The 26,334-nt window shown below is 39.1% G+C and overlaps 1 protein-coding gene across 1 annotated transcript in view; it reads right to left on the bottom strand.

Moving 5' to 3' along the window:
• The window catches only part of EFCAB13 (EF-hand calcium binding domain 13), a 180,397-nt gene that overhangs the window by 26,219 nt on the left and 127,844 nt on the right, over positions 1 to 26,334 (bottom strand). The window contains exons 24-27 of the mRNA XM_027872969.1: positions 20,559 to 20,702; positions 15,565 to 15,636; positions 8,179 to 8,250; positions 4,277 to 4,420 (exon numbers count right to left, since the gene is read on the bottom strand). Of these exons, the coding sequence (XP_027728770.1) occupies positions 4,277 to 4,420; positions 8,179 to 8,250; positions 15,565 to 15,636; positions 20,559 to 20,702 (432 nt within the window). The remainder of the gene's footprint in view (positions 1 to 4,276; positions 4,421 to 8,178; positions 8,251 to 15,564; positions 15,637 to 20,558; positions 20,703 to 26,334) is intronic.

Genomic DNA, 26,334 nt, shown 5'->3' with positions numbered 1-26,334 from the left:
TTCCAGGAGATTGACACTTAAAACATCAAAACGTTTTTTGGGATACTGAATTGCCACTTCACCTTCACCTGAGCTAAGAACTTATCAAGCCACTTTCTCAAGGTCCATTATCTTTTAGCAAGTCAGTGGTCATCTTTTCTAAGGAAGCTGCGGTGGCAGCTGCTGCCGGTCAGCTCTAAATGTGGAACCTAGGCAGTCTCAGCCTCTCAAGCGCATGCAATTGCCTCCAAAGCTGAAAATATTCCATCCCAAGAGAGCTACTCAGTAATTTATACCCAGGGAAAGAAACCTAAGCAGAAGAGGCAGCCACGGACCCTGAGTTCCAGGTTCAAAACTGGTAACACCTGTGCTCACTTCCATGTTTGGGCAGCCCCCTCACCTCCTAAGGGGAGGGACAGGGGCAAAATCTCCTCTCCTACCACACGAAATCCAAGACAGCTCTGTCCACTCAACACATTCTCAAAAAAGAGAAAACAGAAGGAAGAGCAGATATCTCTTCCAGTAAAAAAGATGGCAGAACTTTGTGGTTTATGGGCCAGTCTTTAATGCAACTATTCCCCTTGCTCTCCTCACAGGGACCAAGGAATTGCTGTGTCATCCCAAAGCTTTTCAACACTAAGCTCAGCTCCATGTACAGGAATTCAGTTCAGCTCCATGTACACTCTAAGGGATACATTCTATCCCCATTACACGCAGCATGCTGCAAGCAGAGAGCTGGGATTCAATATCTGGACATCCTGACAATCCATGACGACTGATTTCTATGCCTAGTTTACAAGAAGGTACAGATAGGCCAATGGTAAAGAGAACATTGAAGAAACACTTAAAATGTGTAAGAAACTGGAAAAGGATGGAAATATGAAAGGTGCTAGTTAAGCCCAGATCATCTGAGAAACACACTACCATAAAAATGGTACCACACAAAGCAAATATTTAACAAAGTCAAAGAAAAATATGAATAACCTCTGCAAGTTCAAGTCTATATATGACAATTATAAAAGCCTAGACTCTTCATGGAGGCCTGAAACCAGTGTGATCTATAATAAATGGGGCTTGATTAGAGATATCTTGGTTCTAGCTTGTTGGAACTCTAACAGGGCAAAGATTCAATCCCTGCTTGTCCCTAAAGTGAGACACAGTGGGTTTCAAAGATCTCAATTGCTAAGTAGAAATATCTTTGGGTTATGAGGAAAACCCTGGAAATCTGTTGTCTGTCCTTAAACTGAGTGGATGTGACAGTAATGCCACTCAAAATGGAGGAAAAAATTATGGACAACAAATTATGGTCTTCATAAACTCATAAATCCCTGACAAAGGATGGCGCCATCTAAATGATGTTTAAGTCCATTTCATAGGTGCAAGGGATTGGTATTGATTTGGAAACCTACCTAATTCAACATGTACTAACTGATCATTTTTATCTGAAAGACTTTTGTCAATGATAACTTTGAAAATCTTTATAGTTCTGTATGTGTGTGTGTGTGGTATGTTGCATACACTTGCAGTAACAGAAAAAAAACAAGAACAACAAAACTGTTAATGAAATTCCAGCTAGGCTTACGAAAGAGAAATGAACAAGCAATCGAATTGAGAATTCATCAGTGCTTTGAAACTGATAATTCGTAGATTGGTTTTTTGAATACAAAGTTTCAACTGAATTACCTTCTTATAACTGACCAGAATGCGATAGTAATTTTTAGTCCCTAATTTAATTTAAACTCTAAATTAATTGTGATAAAAGGCTATATGAATTTGGTAGATTTGTTTATGATATGCATGATATGCATCTGTCTATGTGAAGGGTTTTCTCTCTACGCAGAAAAACTGTTGTCTGTCCTTAAAAATCTGAACTCTTTTCCTTCCCCTCGGTTAGGAAAGTGACAGTCAGTCAATAAGCATTTACTAAGTGCTTGGCAGGTACCAGGCTGCTAAGTGCTGCATATGTAAAGAAAGGCAAAAGCCATTTCTCTACATTTAGGGAGCTCACAGTTTAAAGGGTATCTTGGCAAATATTTTCCCTCCAATTTTTTTTCTTTTTTTTTCTTTTTGTTTTAATTATAAGGGATTATTTAAGGGCAAAATTCGATTAGCTCTGACTTGGTGGATTTATGAATTATCATGAGATGGAAATTGGATTTTAGTATGCTTTTAACTGGAACTGTTTCACTGGGGATTAAACTGAATAGTATTGATGGCATATTAATTGAACCATGGTTGATGGGAAAGGAGATCTGTTTATACAGAGGTTGTATAGGTTAGAATTTGATGATATTCCCTGTAGTGAATTTCTGGATATTTCCACCTTGGATTGTTAAATTGGTGAGGAAAAAGGGAGGGAAATAGATATAGAGAATCTCAATTGTGAACAATATGAAAGTTTGTACGAAGAATAGAACACAACTTACTGAAGACTGTGGAAAGGGCAGGTGATTTATAAAATTTCTTCTTATGCTTTGCTATTAGCCAAAATATACAAGAGATTATGGAGTAATTGCACACAGGAATGACTTAATAAATGTTTGCTGATGTGTGTCCCTGAAGGCATGGACTTAAATGTAATAGTCTTAGAAATTCTGGGAATGGGCTTCTAACAAAGGTCAAATTGACGTGAGATAATTTCTAAACCTGAGGCTCAGCTGATGAGGTAGAAAAGTAAAATGCAGGGCTAATTTTCTCAGGAGATGCTATCACCAACTTGAACTAATTTGTCAGAAAGTACAGAGAGCCAGTATCCCATCATGATAAATTCTGAAGCAATGATGATGATGATGGTGATGATGATGACAATGACAACAGGAGCTATTATTTACACAGCACTTTAAGGTATATAGAGCACTATAGAGTCTCAAAACAACACTGAGGTCGACACTATCATAATCTTTTTATGGAAGGGGAAACTGAGGCTTAGAGGTTGAGCAACTTACCTGAGGTCACCCAGCCACCCATGGCAGCACTCAAACTCTTCCACACCACAAGTCTGGCACTCTATTCATTCTGCCATATAAGGATATTCCCCCACGCCACCCAGACGTGGTCCAGCATCAGGAATGTGCATGTACAGATGGATGGATAACCACAACCCAGCTCAGGAGTATTGGATAAAAATGCTCATTGCTTTTATGCGGTGTGTTAATAGCATTTGTTGTTCAGTTATTTCAGTAGTGTCTGACTCTTTGTGACCCCATTTGGGGTTTTCTTGGCAAAGATGATGGAGCAGTTTAACATTTCCTTCTGCAGCTCATTTTACAAATGAGGAAACTGAGGCCAACAGGGTTAAGTGCCTTGTCCAGGGTCACACAGCTAGTAAGTGTCTGAGGCCAGATTTGAACTCAGGAGGATGAATCTTCCTGACTCCAGGCTGGGCACTCTGTGCACTATGGTGCCACCTCTCTGCCCTGATTGGGGGCATGGTGGGAGGCAGCAACTTGTAAATAACTGTGTACACACAAGATATATATAGAGTGGATGGAAGATAATCTCAAGGTGGAGGGAATTAGCAGTAAGAGGACCTGGAAAGGCCTCTTGTAAAAAGTTGGATTTGAACTTGGTCCTGAAGGAAGCCAGAGAATCTAGAAAGTGGAGGTGAAGAAAGAAACCATTCCAGGTTTGGAGGACAACTAATGCAAAGCCATTGTGTTGGGAGATGTAGTGTTGTGTGGAAGGAACAAATGAACCAGTGGATTGCAGAGTACGTGAAGGGGAGTAAAATATAAAAGCCTGGAAAGATAGGAAGGGGCCAAGTTGTGAAGTGTTTTAAAGTCCAGAAGACTATATTTGATCCTTGAAGTAATAGGGAGTCACTGAAATTTAGTAAGTATTTATAAAGTAAGTAAAGTATTTATAAGTAAAGTACTAATAAAGTAATTATAATGATATGGTGTATTGGCCATCAGGGGAAAATGGATGCTATCTTGTGTCAAACAAGATAACATTACAGAGAACCTTGCATAATACTGATGGATTCCAATTACACACAAAGCTATAAGTATAACTTGTATAAACTAAAAGTGATGTATCAGGATTTAGGGAGCTGTTTGTAAAAGATTTATTGCATTTTTTATTACTGCACCTCTACTCTCACCACTATTCACATAACTTTCCTTTCCAAAAAGGGGGAAAGACACTTCTAAAAGGAAAGGTGATTGCCTAGACCACCTTACTCTATCCCCCATTTTTATCTTTCTCAGCAAGTGACTAGAATTTTAGCTTTGCCCCCGGAAAGAATATATATTTTCACACATACTATGTAAATAACCTGAGAGAACGTTGTACTTACCATCAGTTCCAACAGATTCCAGGGTCTCCTTAAGCATGTCATCTGTTAGTTCGATTCCAAAGTTTTCCAGGGTAGGGGATAAATCATCAACATGGACCATCCCACTGGATATAGTGGAGACAATATTCTGTGCTTTTTGTATTTCTATTTGTGTATAAAAATCAAAGATTAAAATCATTAACTATATCTAAAGAAATGTATAAAAACTTGAGTTGAAGAAAGTATTTATTCATTTTCTAATGCAGAAGATCTTGGATATCTGGTCTCACCCAAGTAGAAAACTGAAAACCTCTATCACACTTAATAATCTGGCCATTGCGTTTAGAGATGGAAGGAACGTTAGATGTCATCTAACCAAAACTCTCTTTTGGAGATAAGGGAGATTAGAATGGTGAAGCACCATGGACAAGGTCACATATGTAGTTAACAGCAGTATGGAATGCAGAATCATGTCTTCTGTTTCCATGTCTTGAGTTAGTTACTCTGTGATAACCATTGATGAACAGCCATTTATTAAGTGCTAGGGCTAGGTAAACAAGTTAGTGAGACAATCCTCAAAGATCTTATATTCTATTAAAGGAATAAAACACATTCACAGATAAATTAAGTAAATAACATAATAAGTACATTGTGACTGGGGGCAGGGCTTAACAACTGAAAGACTCCAGAAAGACCCCTTGAAGGACATGAAGAGGTGAGGGAAGGAAGCAAACATTATTAAGTTCCTACTGTGTAGTAGGTATTGTGCTAAGTGCTTTGCAAATATTATTTCATTTGATCCTTACAAAAGCCCTAGATGCTATTATTATCCCCATTTCAGAGATGAGGAAACTGAAGATGTGAGAAATTAAGTGACTTTCCCAGGGTAGCACAACTAATAAGTGTCTAAGGACAAATATGAACTCAGGTCTTCACTTCCAACCTTATCATTTCACCAATACTCGCTCTCCAAAATTACTAATGATCTCTTTGTTGACAAATCCAATGGCCTTTTCTCAATTCTCATTCTCCTTGACCTCTCTGTAGCCTTTGACACTATTGATCACTCTCTTATCCTTGATACTCTCTTCTCTCTAGGTTTTCAGGTCACCACTCTCTCCTGGTTTTCCTCCTACCTCTCTGACCACTCCTTATCTGTTTCCTTTGCTGGATCCAGATCACACTCTCTAACTGTAGGTGTCCCCCAGGATTTTGTCCTGGGCCTTCTTCTCTTCTCTTTCTATACTACTTCACTTGGTGATCTCATCAGCTCCCATGGATTGAATTACCATCTCTATGCCGATGATTCTCAGATCTACCTATTCTGCCTCAAACTCTCTGCTGACCTCCAATCTCTCATCTCCAACTGCCTTTCAGACATTTCAAACTTGATGTCCAGTAGACATCTTAAACTCTTTATGTCTAAAACAGAACTCATTATCTTTTCCTCAAACCCTACCCTCCTTCTACCTTCCTTATTACTGTAGAGGACAATACCATTCTCCCAGTCTCTCAGGGTCACAATCTATGAGTCATATTGGATTCCTCATTCTCTCATGCCCTCCTACCCCATATCCAATCTGTTGCCAAGGCTGTTGATTTCATCTTTGCAACATCTCCAGAATACACCCCTCTTCTCTCCTTCTGTCACTGCCACCACTCTAGTGCAGGCCCTCATCACCTCACATCTGGACTATTACAATAGCCTGCTAGTGGGTCTGACTTTCCTCAAGTCTCTCCCCCTTCAAACCTTCTCCATTAAGCCACTAAAGTCATTTTCCTAAAATGTGGGTTTGATCATGTCATTCCCCCAACACCTACTCAATAAACTCCAGTGGTTCTCTACTGCCTCCAGAAGCAAATACAAATACTGTATTTGGCATTCAAAGCCCTTTAAAACCTAGCCCCTCCTACCTTTCCAGTCTTTTTACACCTTACTCCCCAACATGTACTCTTTGATTCAATAAAATATTGGCCTCCTGGCTGTTCCACACACAAGATACTCCATTTCTTGGCTCCAGTTATTTTCTCTGACTGTCTCCCATGCCTGGAACCTTCTCACTCCTCTACTCCAACTACTGACTTCCATGACCTTCCTTTAAGACCCAACTAAAATCCCACCTTCTACAAAAAGCCTTCTGTAACCCTTTTCAATTCCATTGCCTTCTCTCTGTTAATTATTTAACTTTAGCTTGTGTTATATATATTTGTTTACATGTTGAATCACTCCTTGAGATCAGGGACTATGTTTTGCCTCTTTTTTAAATCCCCAGCACTTAGCACAGTGGCTAGCATATAGTAGGCACTTAATAAATGCTTATTGCTATATTGATTGATTGATGCCAATTTCAGCGCCTTATCAACTACAGCACATGGTTGTTAACTTGAGTCTTAAAAGGTGAAAGAAGTTCCAAGAGGTAGAAGTCTGGAGGAAAAAATGTTGCAACATGAGGGACAGAGTTAGGATATGGAATGAAACCCTTTTGACATAAGTGTATATAGCATGTGAGGGACTTGGAGAGATAGGTTAAAACTAGATTATAAAGGGCTTTAAACACCAAACATAGGAGTTTGTATCTTTTACTAAAGGAAATGAGAAAACACTGATGCTTCTAGAGCACAGGAGTTACGTGGTCTGACCTGTGCTTTAGAAACATCAGTTTGGCATTGTGTGGAAGATAATGGATTGTGGAGTGAATTCGTAAAACAAATTACTAACAGTTTCCTTCTTCGGGATGAAATATCAAGTAGTTGTAGTTTTTATTAAATGACTTCATTGGGGAGGGGGATTAATTCATGCCAAAATATAAAAGGATAAATATCCCACACTTAAAATTTGGATGAGTCATAAAACCGTCTATTTCTTGAGAGTGATTGATTAGTAATCAATGCCAGCTTACTGTAAAGGGAATTCTGTGTCAGCCACTGGCTGTTATGAGTGCAAGTGGTTTATGTCTACTTGGCATTTTTGGGCACTAGACACTCCGTTTGACTCTTTACCCCAGCTTACCACTTGAACTTTAAGATAGATTTAGGTTTTATTTTCCTGAGGGAACCAGATTAGGATCAGAATTGTATACAGAGGAAATTTTGGCTCATAACTACATTCAGTAGATCAATTCAGGTTCAACTACCAAAGTTTTAAGGACCTTGGTTAAATAGATTGGTTAGCACCTGGGCTTCCTTATGATGTCTTAGGAGCAAAGTAAGTCTGAACCAAACTACAGATATTTCAGATCCTCTCCAGAGAAGCTAAGAACACTCAAATGGGATAGGAGGATTAAAGAATTAAGTAGGAAAGGATGCCCTGAAATTCATCTAGCTCTTATTAGGACTGTCCAGAATAAGAATTGGCTTGCCTTATACCACCTGGTAATATCTCTTACATTATTATATTAACCATTTATTTAACTCTTAGAAATTGACAAAACTTTCTGTATTTATACTGAAACTCACTCTCTTACTAGCTTCTCTGATATACCATAGCATCTCTCAAAACAGCAACCACATAGTTTGTGAATATAGGTATATATCAGAGAGAAGTGGAATACCAATCATATCATAATCCATCTATATAGAGATTTTTTGAGGGTGACTTACTTACGGTCATAGACTTAATAAGTGTCAGAGTTAGGATTTGAAAACAGGGCTTGCAGCACTCTATCTATTATGGTACACTGTATCTGGTATACATGATAATCATAAAATAAATATCAGTTGACTAACTGTTTAAATAACTAAAAGTTTACCGCCAACTTTTTAAATACAGGAAAAAAGTTTGGCATTCCTGACATTGCATTTCAGACTATATTTCCACTTTTAAAAAAACTAAAAATGAGATAAAATTATATTGTTGGAAAGGCAGAAAAAATCATAATTTATGAAGCAATACAGAAATAAAAAGGCTCACTGATATTACTCACGTTGGGCTGTTTGTGACTTTCTTTGCTTAATGAATTGCTTGATAGCGTCCTTGAAATCTATTTTCCCATCATCTGTAAAAGAGCAAAACATAATTTACATTTTAGTGGACAGACAAGCAGACCCTCCAAAGTTAAATCTATAAGGTAAATTAAAAATGAATAATTTTCAGAGGAACGTCTTTTACTGTTGTGTAGACAGAGGTGTTGGAGCTTATTATAGCTCCCAGTAACTGACGCTAGTTCATTTCACAGCTACAAGCTACCCCAATATATAAAGTTTGAACCAAAAGGCCCCTAATGAAAATTAATCTATTTGCTGCAACTATAGCATGTTTAGAGTCTACGGCAAATAGATCAGGGAAGTTAAGAGTCAAGTCACAAATTCAGGCAACGAACAAACTTAATTACTTTTGTTCTTTATTCTTCCATGAGGCCCCTTATGAACCAATGAGTGGGCCCCCGGACTCTAAGGAAGTTTCAGAGTAGAATTAAGGCTACGAGCACAGGCCTCTCTCTCTATGAGAACAAGCCCCAAACATTTACAAATTCAGTCACGGGTGAATCAGACTCTTTTCTCCCTTCCTTTGCCCTCTCAACCATTTACAATGTTTAAAGATCTTCACCCCCATCCCCGCGCCCAAAGAATAGGTCTGGAGCAATCAGCATCCTAAAACCTCTGAGAAGTAAAGGACGTGGGTGAAACAACACTCACAGCAGAAATGGGACCTTTCTTGCACAATAGAGAAAGTTGGGAAGCCATCTTGATTTCTGCCCCAACCCCCTCCTGCCCCAGGTCCCACTCGGGACTTGCAGCCCACCTGAAAACTCTGTTGACGATAAAGAATATCCTTCAATATGTTTTTTGTGTTCTATTTTTCTTTACCTAGAGGGGACACTGATTTATCACAAAATCACTCATTTTCAGAGGCATCTGACATTTAGTGAAAGAAATAATATGATGGGGAATGTTTGTTCACCTCTTGTTTCAAGCTATCTCTTAGAGACCTACAATGGAACTTAATTAATAACCTAATTTCAAACTGAGAACTGTCACGCAAAATCATTTGAGAATCACTCCCACTCACCATTTTGGTTTGTGAATTTAAAAAAATCATTCTATAAGGTCCCTTTTGCCTGGCTGGTGAAACTTATGGACCCCCACTCAGAACAACATTTTAAAAGCATAAAATAAAATTCAGAACATTACAGAAGAAACCCATTATATTGAAATACAATTATCAAAGTATTAAAAAAAAACTCCGCAAACCCTGGGTTAAGAACTTCTACTCAACAATGAGTTATAATGCAATAACAGTAAAGGTACATGCAATACAGTCTGGAATTGGTCCATATTTAGAATAATAAAAACTGCCACCTAGAAAAGTTACAGGCTGAATTTTTTCATATACAAAGGAAACTTCCAATACATCCTGTACTAGGTTTCATTTTTCAAGAAAAATTCTGAATTTAAGAACATATCTTGTAATGTCCTTAGCTAAAATACTATTAAGAGAGAAGTTATCCTGGCCTCAGACATTTGACACTTACTAGCTGTATGACCCTGGGCAAGTCACTTAACCCCAATGGCCTCAACTCCATGCCCCCCAAAAAAGAGAGAGAAGTTATCTTCAGTTACTCATAATTCTTCACCAATTAAATTAACTCCCATGACTTGTCCCCCTTTCTTAACAGAATTGCTGTCAAGCACTCCAGTGGTAGCCATTTGTACATAAATGATAATGTATAAAACTCACAAATCTCCTCATTGCTGTTCATTACAGCCTATTTGGATAGACCTGGCATTTGGCAGCATCTAGCCATTAGTTGAAAGTAAAGCAGTTCAATTCTCCTCTCCAAATATAACAGTTAACCATGGTAGTTCACATATAACATGGTTTCCTCTTCTAACAATTTAGATGTTTTCCCTTCTGCCTCTAAAAATCTCCATCTTGGGGGGCAGCTAGGTGGTACAGTGGATAGATCACTGGCCATGAAGTCAGGAGGACTTAAGTTCAAATCCAGCCTCAGACCAAACACTTGACACTTACTAACTGTGTGACCCTAAGCAAGTCACTTAACCCCAATTACCTAAAAAAAAAAAAAATCTCCATCTTGCCTTCAAGGCTCAATTCATGTGTCATCTCCTTTCCTGATCCCCTTAGTTGTCAGCACTCTCTTTTTGCCTCCTCCTCAACTTCTCAAAATATCATGAATATGCTTATCCATTTACATGTTGTATCTACCCAGGAAAATGTAAGCTTCTTGAAGGCACAGACTTACTATTCGTTTGTTTGTCTTTGCATTCCCTAGTGCCTAGCCTAGTACCTCGCGTAGAGGAAGTCCTTAATAAATACTTTTTGGGTCTGATTGGACATACTATAGGTGACATCATCTATCCTAAAACATGACTATATACATGATAGTTACCATAAAAGTGGTATTAGTGTTCTCAATACCAAAATAACATGGTATTATGCATTATATTCTCCGTGTAACTTAAAAGCTCTTGCCCCACCTCTACACCTTTTCACAGAGCCAAGTCTGAGGCTCTCAAGGATTACATCATCCCCTAAAAGCTTTGGGGTACCCTTCAGAGTTTGTTGGTATGTTTTCCTCTTCTGCTATCACCTCAAGCCCCAGCTAGCAGTGTTACCTCCATTTTAGGAGGCCAATAATCCCCCCTTGTTCCATTTAACTACTTAACCCTAGACACCTTTTACAAAGGAATATTTACTTCAAAGATATAGCCAGAACAAAATACAAATATAGTGCAACACATTGAGGGCATAATCCTCCCTATACCACCTTAACCATAGGTGGGGGTAGATTAAGCTCAAAACTTCACCCAGTTCCTACACAGCATTGGTCTTACCATGTTCATGTGCAGATGCACATAACTGCCTGATGGGCCTGCATCTTATCTCCTACTGGGCTAAGTTCCTGAAGACTGATCACTCCCCAAAATTGCTCCTTACTTCTAAGTTATCAATGTTGTGCTCGATGTGAAACCCAAACTCCAGAATGATGGGTGGCTAAGTAACCCCTCTGGATCTTTTGAACTCACATCATCATAGGTGCTATTCCCTTCACCTATTGCCAGGCTCCCTGAAGAGCACTGAGGCTCAAAGACCATAATTGAAGTGGATAGGATATTTTGAATGCCTCCACAGGCAATCAAAGATCCTCTTCTTCAACACATGGTTAGCTGATCAGAACCAGTTATAGAATGTCTACCATTAGTCTCCACAAGGAATTCACATTACCCATCATTCACAATTCTCCTGGAAGCAATCCCCTGGCATCCTCCACGTGGAGAGATGCCATCTTCTCCCTGGTGTCCTCCAAGTGGAGATGCCATATGAGACAATCTGAACACGTGTCACACTCCCATTGCCTATGATTTCTATAGATTTACATATAAAGCCCACCAGAGAGACTTTCCTTTCACTTGTTATAGACTAGTAAAAATTATACTGTATATCTAAGGATTTCATGAAAGGTGATCATAACATATCATCTAACCCATAAGAAAGAACCTGGAGATGATGTGTTTGTCTTTGTGCCATAAGACTTGGCATCTAGGGCTTGTTATTTGAATTCTGAGAGGCTTAAGGAAAAGGTTTCCCCAGCATGGACTTTGGCTAGGTCTACAGACTATGGGGGTCTCACTAGTCAAGTTTGCATGTTATTTATGAAATCATCCTGGGAAGGTCTCCTCAGGACCAGTTCTAAGTGCAATAGACACTTTCCTCTTTGCATCCACTGTTCTACAGTCCCTGTAGAACAAAAGAACACAGTGTGATACCCCGTCTGGGAGGTTCTGAGCTTCCAGGAGCTTAGGTACCCTGATGTCTATGTGACCCTTTGGATACTTAGATACATGTGTGTAAGGAGGAAAACAGAAAGAGTGCAAAGTAATAGGGAATTAAAACCTACATACCATACACAGATTCTTCTGGAACTTCTGGATCAATTCAACCATAATCCTTGCCATCAAGGAGCTTATATCATGCGAGGGGGTCTCTTTATTGTTGTTAAGTTTTTGTGGCCCCATTTGGGGTTTTCTTGGCAGAGATACTGGAGTGGTTTGCCATTTCCTCCTGCAGCTCATTTTACATGTGAGAAAACTGAAGCAAACAGGGCCAAGTGACTTGCCCAGGGTCACACAGATATCTGAGGCTAGATTTGAACTTAGGAAGATGAATCTTCCTGATTCCAGGCCTGGTGCTCTATCTGCTGGGCCATTTAGCTGTTCTTTACAGACAATTCAAATTCCTGGTGGGGTACCAGATCATCAAAACCTTCCCTGGGATGTTGGATAAATTTCTAAGGTGTCCAACAATCAAAAACTGACAAATGATTTAAAATAATCTGGCTGACAGCAACTTCAGGGCAGCAAGAGGCTTTCTGTGGCAATCACTTTGCAACAAAAAATCAGCACACATTCCCTGGGCATAACCACGGGCATAAAAAACTAAGCATGATGAAGAGTAAATACTAGGGAGGGGTCTCAAGAATTAGGACAGAAAACTTCATATGCTGTTTGAACCCAGAAAAAGGTATACTGAGATAAGATACAAATACCTGATTACCTGATATAGTTCCATCAGGATAGAGTTATTTCTGGGAAATTGATGGAAGTGCCACTCCCTATTCTATCTTAATATTCCTTCTGTTCCCCTCTCCCATATGATTTCCTCCCAGAACTCCAATCCTCATAACTATTCTCTTACCATTGTACTTTTTTTTTTAGTGAGGCAATTGGGGTTAAGTGACTTGCTTAGGGTCACACAGCTAGTGAGTATCATGTGTCTCTGGCCGGATTTGAACTCAGGTCCTCGTGATTCTAGGGTCAGTGCTCTATCCACTGCCCCACACAACTGCCCTGCCATTGTACTTCTTGTAGGACTTCTTGTCCTGAATTGTGGAGATGAGGGCAATCATAGTTTTGCCCATAATAGCTAGCATAACAGTAACAGCTAGCATTTAAATAGAACTCAAAGGTTTGCAAAACACTTCACATATCTCCTCTCATTTGATCCTCACAACAATCTCAGGAAATAGATAGTGTTATCACCTCCATTTCAAAGATAAGGAAACTGAGGCTGAGAAAATGGAATTAATGTAGTTTTTGTACATATTTTATACATATTAACTTGATAGACAAATGAGGTATTTACCATCAGGTTCAACAGATTTTAGTGTTTCTTTGAGAGCTTCATCATTTAACTCAATCCCCAAGGATTCCATGGTAGGTGACAAATCTTCAAGAGCAACTTTCCCATCAGTGACATTGGAAAGAACTGTACGTGCATTTTCTATTTCTACAGATAAATAAAAATCTGAGTGTAAACATATTAAGTTATTGAGTCTGCAGATAAAGAAGTCTAAAGAAAAAACATCCTTAGATGGAAAATGTATTCATTTTCTAAATCCATGACTCTTGGGTTTGAGGCTATATCAAAGTGGTTTGAGAACGAAAAGGTTCCCAAACTTCTACTTAGAATTACACAAGAATAAAATATTAGCACCTCAAGGTATCATATCAAATAAAAATATTCATTCCTTCTGATAAGATACCATTAGAGTAATACATGACCTCATTGTCATAATTCATGCCGTTAAATAAAGGGACAGACCTATGATTTTAAATCATGGAATCCTATGATTCCATGAATTTCTTTTTCTCTTGAGACTGGTTGGTTAACAAACAATGCCAGCTAGTTACAAAGTGAATGCTGCAAAGAGTTTCATGATAATCTATGATTATTCACAAACAGATTTCAAAGGCCTTGTGGCCCAGTGTGTTTGGGTGGGTTTTGGGATGGTTGGGATACTTTCTCCCCTTCCCTCTTGATTAGACTGTGAACCTTAAGAAATGGAAGAGCTACAGATTTCCCTATTTCCAAGTTAGAAACAGGATTGAATAGTAGAATAAGCTTTGGCTCACAGCATATCCATGCTTGGCCAGCTAACAAGATTTTAGGGAGCCTGGTTAAAACCTATGGTTTTTCAAGGCCTTCCAAGGATTCTGAGATATTTTATAAGTATTTCAAGTATGAACCACACCAGATCTTTTCTCCACTGTCCAGTGTGGCTAAACACCTCTAAAGAAAGGCAAAAAGTACAAGTAAAGCAAGTTATGAAATAGACCTGATTCCCATGGAGTTCCTCCAGAATGGAACTTGGCCTGGGAATGTATATGATGACCCAAACAGGAAAAACTTCTCATTATTTTCCCTGGTCTTAATCTGAGTCCCTAAATTGGCTCTACAATCCCTGAGGGTCTATGAATGGCATTACTGGGCAGCAAACTTTACTCACCTTTCAAAGCCTAGCTCATCTCCTTCCCCCTCCACAAAGCTATTTCTCTTTCTTTGTGTTCTGCATACCTGGTCCAAACTAACAAATGGACAATAAATTTTGTCCACTCTTCAAGGTCTAGTTAAAACTCCTTCCTCTATTAAGCCCTTCCTAAATTACTCCATCCCACAGAAATCTCATTTTTTTTTGTAAGGACCTAGAGTCCTAAAAAGTCAGGATAAATGAAATTATAGATTTGTCAGTGGAAATAACACATATCCTCATATATATGAGTATATGACTTGACAGACAAGGAGGTGGTCACTGTCACTAACCATCAAGTCGGCTGATCTGACTGTCATCATAGGATACTGCTTCTGTCATTGATAGTAATAGCCAGCTCAGCCACCATGATGATTGTTGATGATGAGTACCCACATATTCTTTCTTTTTCTCTGTTCAGAATTTCATTCATGAAAATTTACCATCGCTCATTGAGCTAAATTCCCCTGAAGAACTTTAGCCCATAAGCTCCTATTTTTTCTCTGAATTCTTTTAAATTTGGACTCCCCAAATCTTTAATGCTTTCCCTTTCCTTCCCTCCCAATCCTCTCCTCTCATTTTCAAGACCCTCTATGAAAAATACTTATTATTATTTATACCACTCACTGGGCAATTTTTCTCCCAATACTCCCTTATATTGCCTTGTGAGATTTCTGGTAACATTATCTTATACAGTTATTCAATTTCTGAAAAGGTAGCTTTTCTGAATCTACCCCTTATTCTTTTGAGCAATGATCGTTTTGGGCAGGGACCACAATTCATCCATCAACCAAATCATTCTATATACAGGAGCTACACAAAAAATTTGTTTGACCAATTTAGTTCACCAGAAAAGTATTTTTTTTAAATTAGCAAGGAATTTGACATTTCTAGATTTCCATGTAAGACAACACTCCCATGTTTAAAAGAGCTGAAAGTGAGGGAAATGAAGAGTTGTGGAAAAGATATATAAGGTTAAATTTCCATTTAAGTCACAGAGTGTGTACCAACACAAAAATGGGAAGGTTCATTAATACTCACGTTGGCCCTTTAAAGCATCTTTGCTTGAAATCAAGTTGTTGACTATGTCCTGAAACTTCACATTTCTCTTTTCTAGAAAAGGGGAAAAAAACAAAAACAATTTAGACTATGGAGAGACAGTTATACTTTATAAACTTGGCCCCACACAGTACACTGTAAAGTAGAAGACTGGCATTTGTCCTATGAACTGCCTGAGGTACTTTAGGAATACTCTAAGTTTGAACCACACTAGATCCTCTCCTCACTGTTCAATGTGTCTAAGAGCCTCTAAGGAAGGGAAAAGGTATGAATGAACCATGTTATGGAGCTCCCCTCATTCTTATGGGGAATCCTGCAGAACAAACTTTGGCCTAGGAATACTATTGAAGATTCAGGCAGTAAAGGCTTCCTAGGTCCCAATATGGCCCTAGAGTCCCTGAAGGTCGATTATTGGTATTACTAGGAAGCAAATTGCCTTGCTCATTTCTTTCCTTCTCTATAAAACAACTTTGCTTTGTGTTCCATATGCAGCCCAAATAAAGTTATCACAGAAACTGACTTGAGAATGATCATCATTTCTCACCACTTCAGTTTTTTTTACATTTTTAATCACTTCTCAATCATTTATATTTCCATATTAGTGAATCAACAGAATCACAATATGAGTTGGAAAGGGCCAGCTGGGTAGCTCAGTGGGTAGGACACTGGGCCTGGAGTCAGGAGGGCCTGAGTTCAAATCTGGCCCCAGATACTTACTAGCTGTGTGACCTTAGGCAAGTCACTTAATTCTGTTTGCTTCATCCTCATCTATAAAATGAATTGGAGAAGGAAATGACAAACAACTCTAGTAACTTTGCCAAGAAAATCCCCAAATGGGGTCATGAAGAGTCCAACACAACTGAAAAATGGCTGAACAACAACGAAATGTGCCAAATACTGCTGAGCAAGTGTTCTGATCTCAAAGTAGCTCATACTCTTTTTTTTAATGATTAATTTTTTTATTTTCGATTTTCAACATTCACTTCCATAAGATTTTGAGTTTTAAATTTTCTCCTCCTCCCTGCCCCCTAAGACAGCATGCAATCTGGTATAGGCTTTACTTATACATTCACATTAAGCATATTTTCCCATTAGTCATGATGTAAATAACAATTAGAACTAATGGGAGGAGCCATGAGAATGAAGCAACAAAACAAAACAACAAAGGAAAAGGAGAGCAAACAGTATGCTTCGATCTGCATTCAGACTCCATAGTTCTTTCTCTGCATGTGGATAGTATTTTCCATTATGAGTCTTTTGGAGTTGTCTTAGATCCTTGCGTTGCTGAGAAGATCCAAGTCTATCAGAGTTGGTCATCGCACAGTATGGCTGTTACTGTGTGCAATGTTCTCCTGATTCTGCTCACTTCACTCAGCGTCAGTTCATACAAGTCTTTCCAGGTTTTTCTGAAGTCTTCCTGCTCATTACTTCTTATAGCACAATAGCATTCCATTACATTCATATACCACAACTTGTTCAGCCATTCCCAAATTGATAGGTATCCCCTCAATTTCAAATTCTTTCACACCACAGAAAGAACTGCTATAAGTATTTTTGCCCATGTGGGTCCTTTTCCCATTTTTATGATCTCTTTGGAATACAGCCCTAGAAGTGGTATTGCTGGGTCAAAGGGTATGCACAATTTTATAGCCCTTTGTGCATAGTTCCAAATTGCTCTCCCGAATGGTTAGATCAGTTCACAACTTCACCAACAACGCATTAGTGTTCCAATTTTCCCACATCTTCTCCAACATTTATCATTGTCCTGTTTTGTCATGTTAGCCAATCTGCTAGGTGTGATGTGGTACCTCAGAGTTGTTTTGATTTGCATTTCTCTAATCAATAGTGATTTAGAACATTTTTTTCATATGACTATAGATAGCTCTAATTTCTTCCTCTGAAAACTGCCCATTCATATTCTTTGACCATTTATCAATTGAGGAATGACTTGTATTCTTATAAATTTGACTCAGTTCTCTATATATTTGGGAAATGAGGTCTTTATCAGAGGCACGGGTTGTAAAAATTGTTTCCCAGTTTTCTGCTTCCCTCCTAATCTTGGATGCATTGGCTTTGTTTGTGCAAAAACTTTTCAATTTAATGTAATCAAAATTGTCTATTTTGCATTTCATAATGTTCTCTATCTCTTGTTTGGTCATAAATTCTTCCCTTCTCCATAGATCTGAAAGGTAAACTATTCCTTGCTCTCCTAGTTTGCTTATAGTCTCACTCTTTATATCTAAATCCTATACCCATTTTGTCTTTATCTTGATATAGGGTATAAGATGTTGGTCTATGCCCAGTTTTTGCCATACTATTTTCTAGTTTAGCAGCTCATATTCTTACTGGGGGACATGACACATAGAAGCAGGATGGATGGTCCTTAAGTTCAGAGGACAGGAATAGAGCACATGTTAAAGCCTGATGGTTCACCATCTTCCTGGAAGGACTGTAGTTGATGACTCCCAGGCTCATTCAGTCAATGTAAGCAGCCATGTTTGCTCGGGGGAGGAGGATGGTAGAAGACAGTAAGAATTTTGCTTTAGGGTGAGTGGAATGGGATTCTGGATTCCCTCCTGCAAGGGTGAGGATGAGAGAAGGGGGCTCTCTGTGTGTGTGTGTGTGTGTGTGTGTGTGTGTGTGTGAAGTGAATAAAAAAAGTAAACTGTCAAATATATTTTATTTTTAAAATGACAAGATAGTGATGCAACAGAGGCAAAATCTAAGTAAAGAGCATCTGAATAACAGTGAGAGAAGGAAATGAAGTGACTAAAAGTTAAAATTCTTCTGTAAAGTTTTTCACAAAGAGGAGATTACAGTTACTGTTATCATTAGGGTTCAGCAGAATTCTTCCAATTGCAGACCAAAAGTATGAGCTACATAAAAGTCTGTGTTAGACGAGAGAAACCAGACAGAAAAGTCCCTCTCTCTCTGGTGATGGCATCTGGGCTCCTGGCCCAAAGAACAACAGAGCGCACTAGGGCTGTTTTCCATGGCAGTTGGCAGCAATGGTTAGCAAGAACAACAGACTTCTGAGGTCTGTGCTTTAGCAAGAATAGAGGGCGAGGGGAATGCACCAGAGACCTGAAGGGATTGTAATGAAAAGAGTAAAGCATAAAAGGAATGTGCTTTATTTTGGAAATCTACACATTTGGAAAGTACAAATTGGTCAAGGACAGGAAAAGCAACTCACAACTCTCCCACTAGATTGTCAAAATGAAATGCTATTTGAAAGAAAGGAAGAAATCCTTTAAAAGAAAAACAAAAGAATAACATGAGGAGAGACAGAAATCTCAAGCTGTCATGATGTTGAAGGGTGAAAGAATGTGATGAGATAGGAGAAAAGCAGGATGTCTGGACTGTACGAGCTTTAAGGAAGGAAGCTATGAAACAGGTTAGATGCTCCAAAGAATGATGATAATGATTTACAAATGTTTCCAGGGGACAGCACTGGACACAGGTCAGAGACAAGTCTTGACAGACGGTGATTCCCTATTGAGAGGTCTCAAGATTTATCCCTTAGGCCCTGGTGGGAATAGCCTAGAACCCTGAGCCTAAGAGTCCTGGGAATAGCATGCCTTCACACACACACACATACACACACACACACACACACACACACCACACACACTCACACACCCACACCCACACACCCACACACACACTGAGGCCACCAGCTCTGTTTCCAAGTTGGCCTTTGCAATCATCATTAAAAGGAGTAATTCTGGTGGAGAAGGGGCTCCCATCCCTCCCACCACCAATACCAACTCTGTCCAACTGCCACCAACTGGCATATGAGTCAGTCTACCTAATGTAGTAAGGTACCCTGAGGAAGAGATAGGAGGCAACATGTTCTGGGCAGGTACAACTATTTAAATCACGATCTCCCCTCAGACCCCAGTGGAGGCATACCAAGATACAGAGCCTAAGAGCTTTGAGAATTCAGCACTCCCAGACTACTGGCCTTGCTTCCAGCCTAGCGTCTGCAGTCATAGTTCAGGGAAGTAACCCCTGTGGAGATGAGACCTGGCAACTTCCTCTGATGTACTATAATTACCACCTCCTCAGAAGCCACAGCTAATGAAGACCCAGAAAAGAAAATTCTTGTTACTCAAGTTTCTGGCATCATCAAATGGTTCAACATCAGAAGCCAAAATGGTTTTATTAATGACATTAAAGAAGACGAGTTGTGTAATATATTAAATGACATTAAAGAACATGCACTGTGTCTTGTTTGGTTGTTTCAATTGTGTCCAATTCTTCATGACCTCATTTGGGGTTTTCTTGGCAAAGATACTGAAGTGGTTTGCCTTTTCCTTCTCCAGTTCATTTGACAGATGAGGAAACTGAGGGTTAAGTGACTTGTCCAGGGTCACACCTAGTAAGTGTCTGAGGCCAGATCTGAACTTAGGAAGATGAATCTTTCTGACATCAGGCCTGGCACTCTATCCATTATGCTACTAAGCTGCTTTTTGAAAGTTGTTTTAATTCAATTCACAAGATTTCACAATCAACCATTATTGCACAGTTGTTACTGCATTATAACTGCATTCCATTTTAAAGTCACAGACATTGCTGTACTATCATTTGTACACTCACACACATTTAGAGTATTACCTCTGTGGAATTCATTGCCTCATTCCACGAAAGATTGTTTCACCTAACATTGTGATCTTGTCTAGCTAATTAAAGACATTAGGTGGTATGTGCCTGTGAGATGGTGTTTTATACGTCAGGGTGGGAAGGGGAGGAAAACTTCATCAACTTCCTCCCCCTCATCCCTTTCTCCCTACCTCCTGATATTGGCATACCGTCTTCCTATTTCACCTTCCAAAATGAAGAAATATAAACACAGAGCCATAATCACCCAACACCCAACTTTTAACCTTGTTGGGATGACTGTAATTTTAATTATTCTAGCTGAAAGAATATACATGTTCTACACAAACAACCTGAGATTTAGCTACAATACTCACCATCGGGTTTAATGGGTTTTATAGTCTCTGTAAGCTTTTCTTTACTTAACTCGACCCCCATGCTCTCCAGGGTAGGCATCACATCAGCAATGTTGACTTTCTCATCAACAATATTAGTAACAATATTTTGTGCATTTTGTATTCCTATAGGGATATAAAAATCAAAGTGTGAAACTAGTTGGTTGATGAGCCTAAAGAAACCCTTAATTTGTGGAGTGGGGCAAATCTGGACTTCAATAAAGTATATTAATTAAATAGTTCATGTGCTCCAGCTGTGTACCGTTAAAAAAATCACTGGTTTTTGATGAAATATCAAATTAATCAATTAATCACTGTCACAAAAACAATGTTAATCCAGACCAACAATAATAGGGCATGGGACATTTAAAATATGGAGTATGCCTAAAAGCATACTCCTTAGCTTTTCAGAGCGGCTTATCAGAAATCAATGCCAGTTGTAAACTGAATGTTTACAAAGAGATTCCCATGACATTCGATTAGTAGTAAGCTGATCTACTTCAAATGTTTTATGGTCCAGTGTGAATTGTAGGCCATTGGACAGCACTTTCTTCCCCTTGCAATCTGTCTATGCTTTTAACTTCAAGGATCTCCTAAGGTTGCCCTACTCTGGGAGTTCAGGTAAGAGCCAGGATTATACGGAGAGCCAAGCTTTAGCTCATAGGCTTCCTTTAGAGGATCCATTCTTGGCCAATTGACATAATTTCCAGGGCTTAATTGAAAAGGCTGGTTGCTGAAAGTTAATGTTGCAGAATTTTAAAGAACAAGAATGGTGCCAAAGAAAAGATATGAGAAGAGACTGCTTCCCACTCTTTAGCAGAGGTAAGAAGTCGATGGATGTGGAACGTTGTACATATTTTCAGACTTTTTCAATATACTGATCAGTTTTACTGATATTTTTTCTCTTTTTTCTTTAAAAAAATTCTTTGTTAGATGGGGTGACTCTCTGGGAAGCAATACGGGAAGAAATTTAGGTAACGTGGGGAAAAAGGCATCAACAAAAATATTTTCAAAAGAGAAAAGAAAAGATTGGTTCCTGGGCCTAGATTTCTTTACTATTTAAGGAACACTGTAAATCTAAACCAGGCTAAAACAAAACCAAAAACCTTAAAACCAGACTAGATACTCTCCCCTCATGAACTAGAAGAGATAAGAAACTCTAAGGTAGAGGGATGCACATCAGCCATGATACATCATTAAATTGACCTCATTGCCATGGAGATCCTCCACAGCAAGTCCTGGCCTGAGAATGGAAATGCAGACATAAAGAACAAATGGCTTTGCTTATCCTGGTCCCAATCTGAATCCCTAAGTTGGCCCTTGAATCCTCTTGGCGGTTTAGGAATCACATACTTTAATTAGCAAATTTTGGCTGTGTTTCAAGGCCCAGATCAATTACCTCCTCCACCATGAAATCTTCTCAGTTCATTTCCACTCAAAGAGATTTCACTTTTGGTCTACATCACTCATTAGGCAATCAGCCTTATAACAATTCTTGTAACTCCATTTTATACATTTATTTGATTTTTTTATTATTCTTTAACTTTTTTGGGTTTATGCCTTTCCTCTCTAACTAGAATGTAAGCTCCTTGAGGGCAGAGAACATTTCTGATACATCTTCTACAGTACCTAGTAAGGTACCATTTATACAATATTTGTTCAGTGAATACTGGCCGATTGATTGACTGAACCAATAAATCAACAAGGATGTTTAAGCACCTACTATTTGCCAGGCACTAGGTAGGCACTGTGAATAATCCAAAATTCATCATTAAAATAAAGAATATACAGCAAGACACCTAGCATTTATAGTTTTTCATGTAAGATTATAAGCCCATTGTGAAAAAGCGAATACTGAGAAGAAATGGAGATGATGAAAGCTCCATAAAATGTTTTCCCCATCTGTATAAATTTGTAATATATGCCCCAATATAGAGAAAAGGAAACAGTTATACTCACTCTGGCTCTTTGCAAAGTTTTTTGTCTTCATCAATTTCTTGGTAAAGTCTTTAAATTCTATTTTTCCTTCAACTATGAAAGAGAGGAAGCACAATTAAGATAGTCCACTGGAGATACAAGTAGACCTTACAAACAGGATAAAGTGGAAAAGGTATCCCAGGAAGTAATTTGAGAGTCATTTCCTTCTAACAATTTGATTAGTGCCTTTCTTAAATTATCTCTATCTTGGCTCTGCTCCCCCTCCCCCTTTCTCTCTTTTTCTTTTTTTTTCCTTTCCCTCTTTTCATCCCTTCCATGCTAATATTCTTCTCCTGCAAGCTCTTACCCTATGGCCCTGTACTCCTGATCTGTAAAAAGTTTGCCAAATCTACACACACTCAAGCAGCCTGTAGAAACTCTGAGTCACATAGATTCTGAATGGAGACATAAGGTAGTAAATTGTCTTGTTCTTCTGCAACTGCTGATTTGATTATCATTCCTTGAGCAAGATATAGGGAGATGAGAAAGTGCACAGGCAACAGCCAAGGTAGAGTCCTTGGTCCTACCTGATGGTCAAAGGCAGGGGTTGGTCAGTGGTTGTTGATTAACAAGGCCACATGACCACACTGTCTTGGTTTGCTAGGAAATTTTCTTGATATTGGCATTTCTCTGTGTGTCTTCCCCTATATGCTGACTGACTGAAAATAAGACAGGAGATAGGTGGTATTATGTGTCTCTTTTTATTCCCTGAGCATCTTGTAAGCTGTGACCACACTTGATACCTTCCCTCCCCTACAATGATACTGAGTGGGGTCAATTTTCAAGTAAGGGCAAAATATGTGATAATAAATGCATGGAGATGCAGCCCAGGCTGCATTTTTGAAAGGGTAATTATTCTCACACTACTCTATCACCTGAAGGGCATACTTGAAAACCTCAAATATAACTTTCAAATGACAATGGAAAGCATCCTTCCTTCCCTTGTCTCTCTGGAGAACCTGGTAAGGCAATTTACACACAGGCAGAAGTCTAGGAATTATAGCCTATAAATGCCAGGGTATTATCTCAGCAAAAGCATTTTTTTTCCCTTTTGCCTTGTTCAGAAGAGTTATGTTTATAGAAATGAGAGTCAATTGGTTATAGGGAAGGATCCTTAAAGCTTTGGGTCAGTAAACAGATAATAAGGCCTTTTACTGACCTAAGTCCTGAGATTAACAGACACACATAGCCTGGATCTAACCATTATTCCCTTTCTATGATCAACACTCTTAATATCTCTCTTTATCTGATCATAACCTCCCAACATTCCTTTTCTCCCCATGTCTCAGAGCTCCTATACCTACTCTTTGCCTTCATCATGACCTCCAGTTTCTCCATCTACGATACTTTCTCAGCCCATTACCTCTGTTCTGACTTCATTTTCTGCCCTTCTCAAACTCAACCAACCGTACAGTTAAATCACTTTAACACTGCACTGTCCTCTATGCTCAAATCCCTTACCTCCATGTTTTAATCCCTTTCACTCCTTTCTCAAACACCCAATCTGTTCACCTCCTCCATTCCCATTCATGTACTACTAAATAGATCTAGAGGAAGTCCCACAACCCAGATTACTGAGTACACTACAAATTTATGTTATCTAACGTCAACTGGGTCTTCACTATAGTAAAGGAAGTCTCTTTAAAGATTTCCTGTAGACCTATACCAATCCCCACAGAAGCTGCTCCAAAACCTTTTTTCTCTCCTCAAAATTCTATACCTTACCCCAACCTCTTCCTACACTCTTTCAGCTTCTTTACTGAAAAATAAAATGGAGGCATTTTTTCTAAGTTCTCACTTCTCTTTTCTCTTCATCTCTAAACTCCTTGATATGATGTCCCATTTTCTCCTCTTTTCCTCCAGGGCCTGATAATGAAGTAACTCCTCTTTCTGCCAAAGGCACCCCTTGTACTCATGCCTCTGATCCTACCATCCAGTAGACTGTCCCTTTAATCATCTCCCGGATTACTAATCTTCAATCCTAACAGCCTTTAAATATGCCCAAGTTCCCCTAATTCTTAAAAACCTTTCCTTTATACTACCATTTCCTATATTTCTCTGCCCTTTATCAACCAAACTCTGAGTAAAAGCTATCTGCGTTTGCTGTCTCCATTTCTCTCACCCACTCACCCCTTTGCAATCTGGCTTCTGATCTCATAATTCAATTGAAACTGTTTCCTCAAAGTGATAAACAATCATAAAACCATAGTTTTATTACATTGGAGATTGAGTACAATCCATTTTTCCAAGTCTAGCCTTGATTATAGTTCATAGGTTTTCAGTGAGGTAGTGAAGTAGATAGAGGGCTGCCCTTGAGTCAGGAAGACCTCAGTTCAAATCTAACCTAAGACATATTTCTAGCTGTGTGACCTTAAATTCCATTTGCTTCCAGGGATAATAATTGCACCTATCTCCTCAGTGGGTTGTTGGGAGAATCAAATGAGATAATATTTGTAAAGCACTTAGCAATACCTGGCACTAGTAGGTACTATATAAATGCTAGGTATTAAATCAGGTGAGTTCCCAGACCATTCAAGCGTATTTATTTATCTCTATCTTGTGAATAAATTTCTTAACCTTTCATGATATGTGGCATTGTGTAAAATCACGTTGCAGTATTCCAACACCATTTGGGAATTTCTATAATTTTGGGTGAAAAAATTGCTTCTGTGGGCTCTATCCCATGGATAGTGAGCCAAATTCCCCTGGCAACTTATGGATCCATATGCAGCTCAACACTGAAAGGCTTACATCATGAGATTGTCCTCCCAAGAAATCTCTTTCTTGGTTACTGAGCAAGACTAGATGACTCAGTAGATTTTTAAAAGGGAGTTGATTCCTCTCTCTTCCACTTTCCTTTGGCTCAGCAGGTAACAAGGATCTCTACCTTCCAGAGTTTCCCATGAGGGGTGAGGGAAGAAATTTCCTTCTTCCTGCCTAAGTAGAAATTACAAATTGCAAGTCCATGACAGCTAAAGCATATGTCATAGCATAGGAGATTCTGAACATAAGCCTGGGCCTTTTCTGTTTTTTCTGTTGGTTGCTTCTTCTGGTGTGTGTGTATGTATGTGTGTGTGTGTGTGTGCTTTCCCCCCAAGCATAAGAGATTAAGCAATGACCCTGAAATGGATGTTTCCCATCTTGCAAACAACACTGGGGATCTGAGACTTCCAAAGATCCTGGGACTCTCAGAGCTAGTGTATCAGGAAGAATTTCTGCATTTGAAAGGATGACCACTGACACAAGAAAAAGCTCGTGCCCTGGACTGGATTGCCATAAGACATGGACCTTGGGGGAATAGTTGAGAAAATGTAGAGCTAAGTAGAGCGAGCAAGATGGCGAATTAGAGGCAGCAGTCCAGCTGAAATCTCTTAACATTCCCCTCAAAAGAACTTTAAAATCACTCCTCAAATCAATTTTGGTAGAGTCAAAAAAAGGTCAAAGTGAGACATTTTTTCCAGACTAAGAAAACTTAGGAGGTTGGTAAGAAAGATCTGTGACATCAGGATAGAGATTGGTCTAAAGAGTACATAGTGGTAGCACCAGTGGTGGGCCTTGGAGGAGGCCAAAAGATCGGTGGCAGCAGCACCAGCAGCAGCAGCGGCAGCTTTAGGAGCTCTCAGCCCAGAGATGGTAGGGGGTGGTCAGACAGCTGATCAGAAAGAGACCAAAGGGTACCTTTTGCTGGTACTGAGTGCAGCTGGCTGTGATCGGCAACTCTATTGTCCATAAGGAGTTCTGGGTTGTAGTTTCACAGCAGAAAGAAGTGCTGAAGATTGGT

The sequence above is a fragment of the Vombatus ursinus genome, unplaced genomic scaffold (assembly GCF_900497805.2).
Source record: "Vombatus ursinus unplaced genomic scaffold, bare-nosed wombat genome assembly UNPS02014801.1, whole genome shotgun sequence".
Classification (NCBI taxonomy): domain Eukaryota; kingdom Metazoa; phylum Chordata; class Mammalia; order Diprotodontia; family Vombatidae; genus Vombatus; species Vombatus ursinus.
This window is presented reverse-complemented; position numbering and strand designations above follow the sequence as displayed.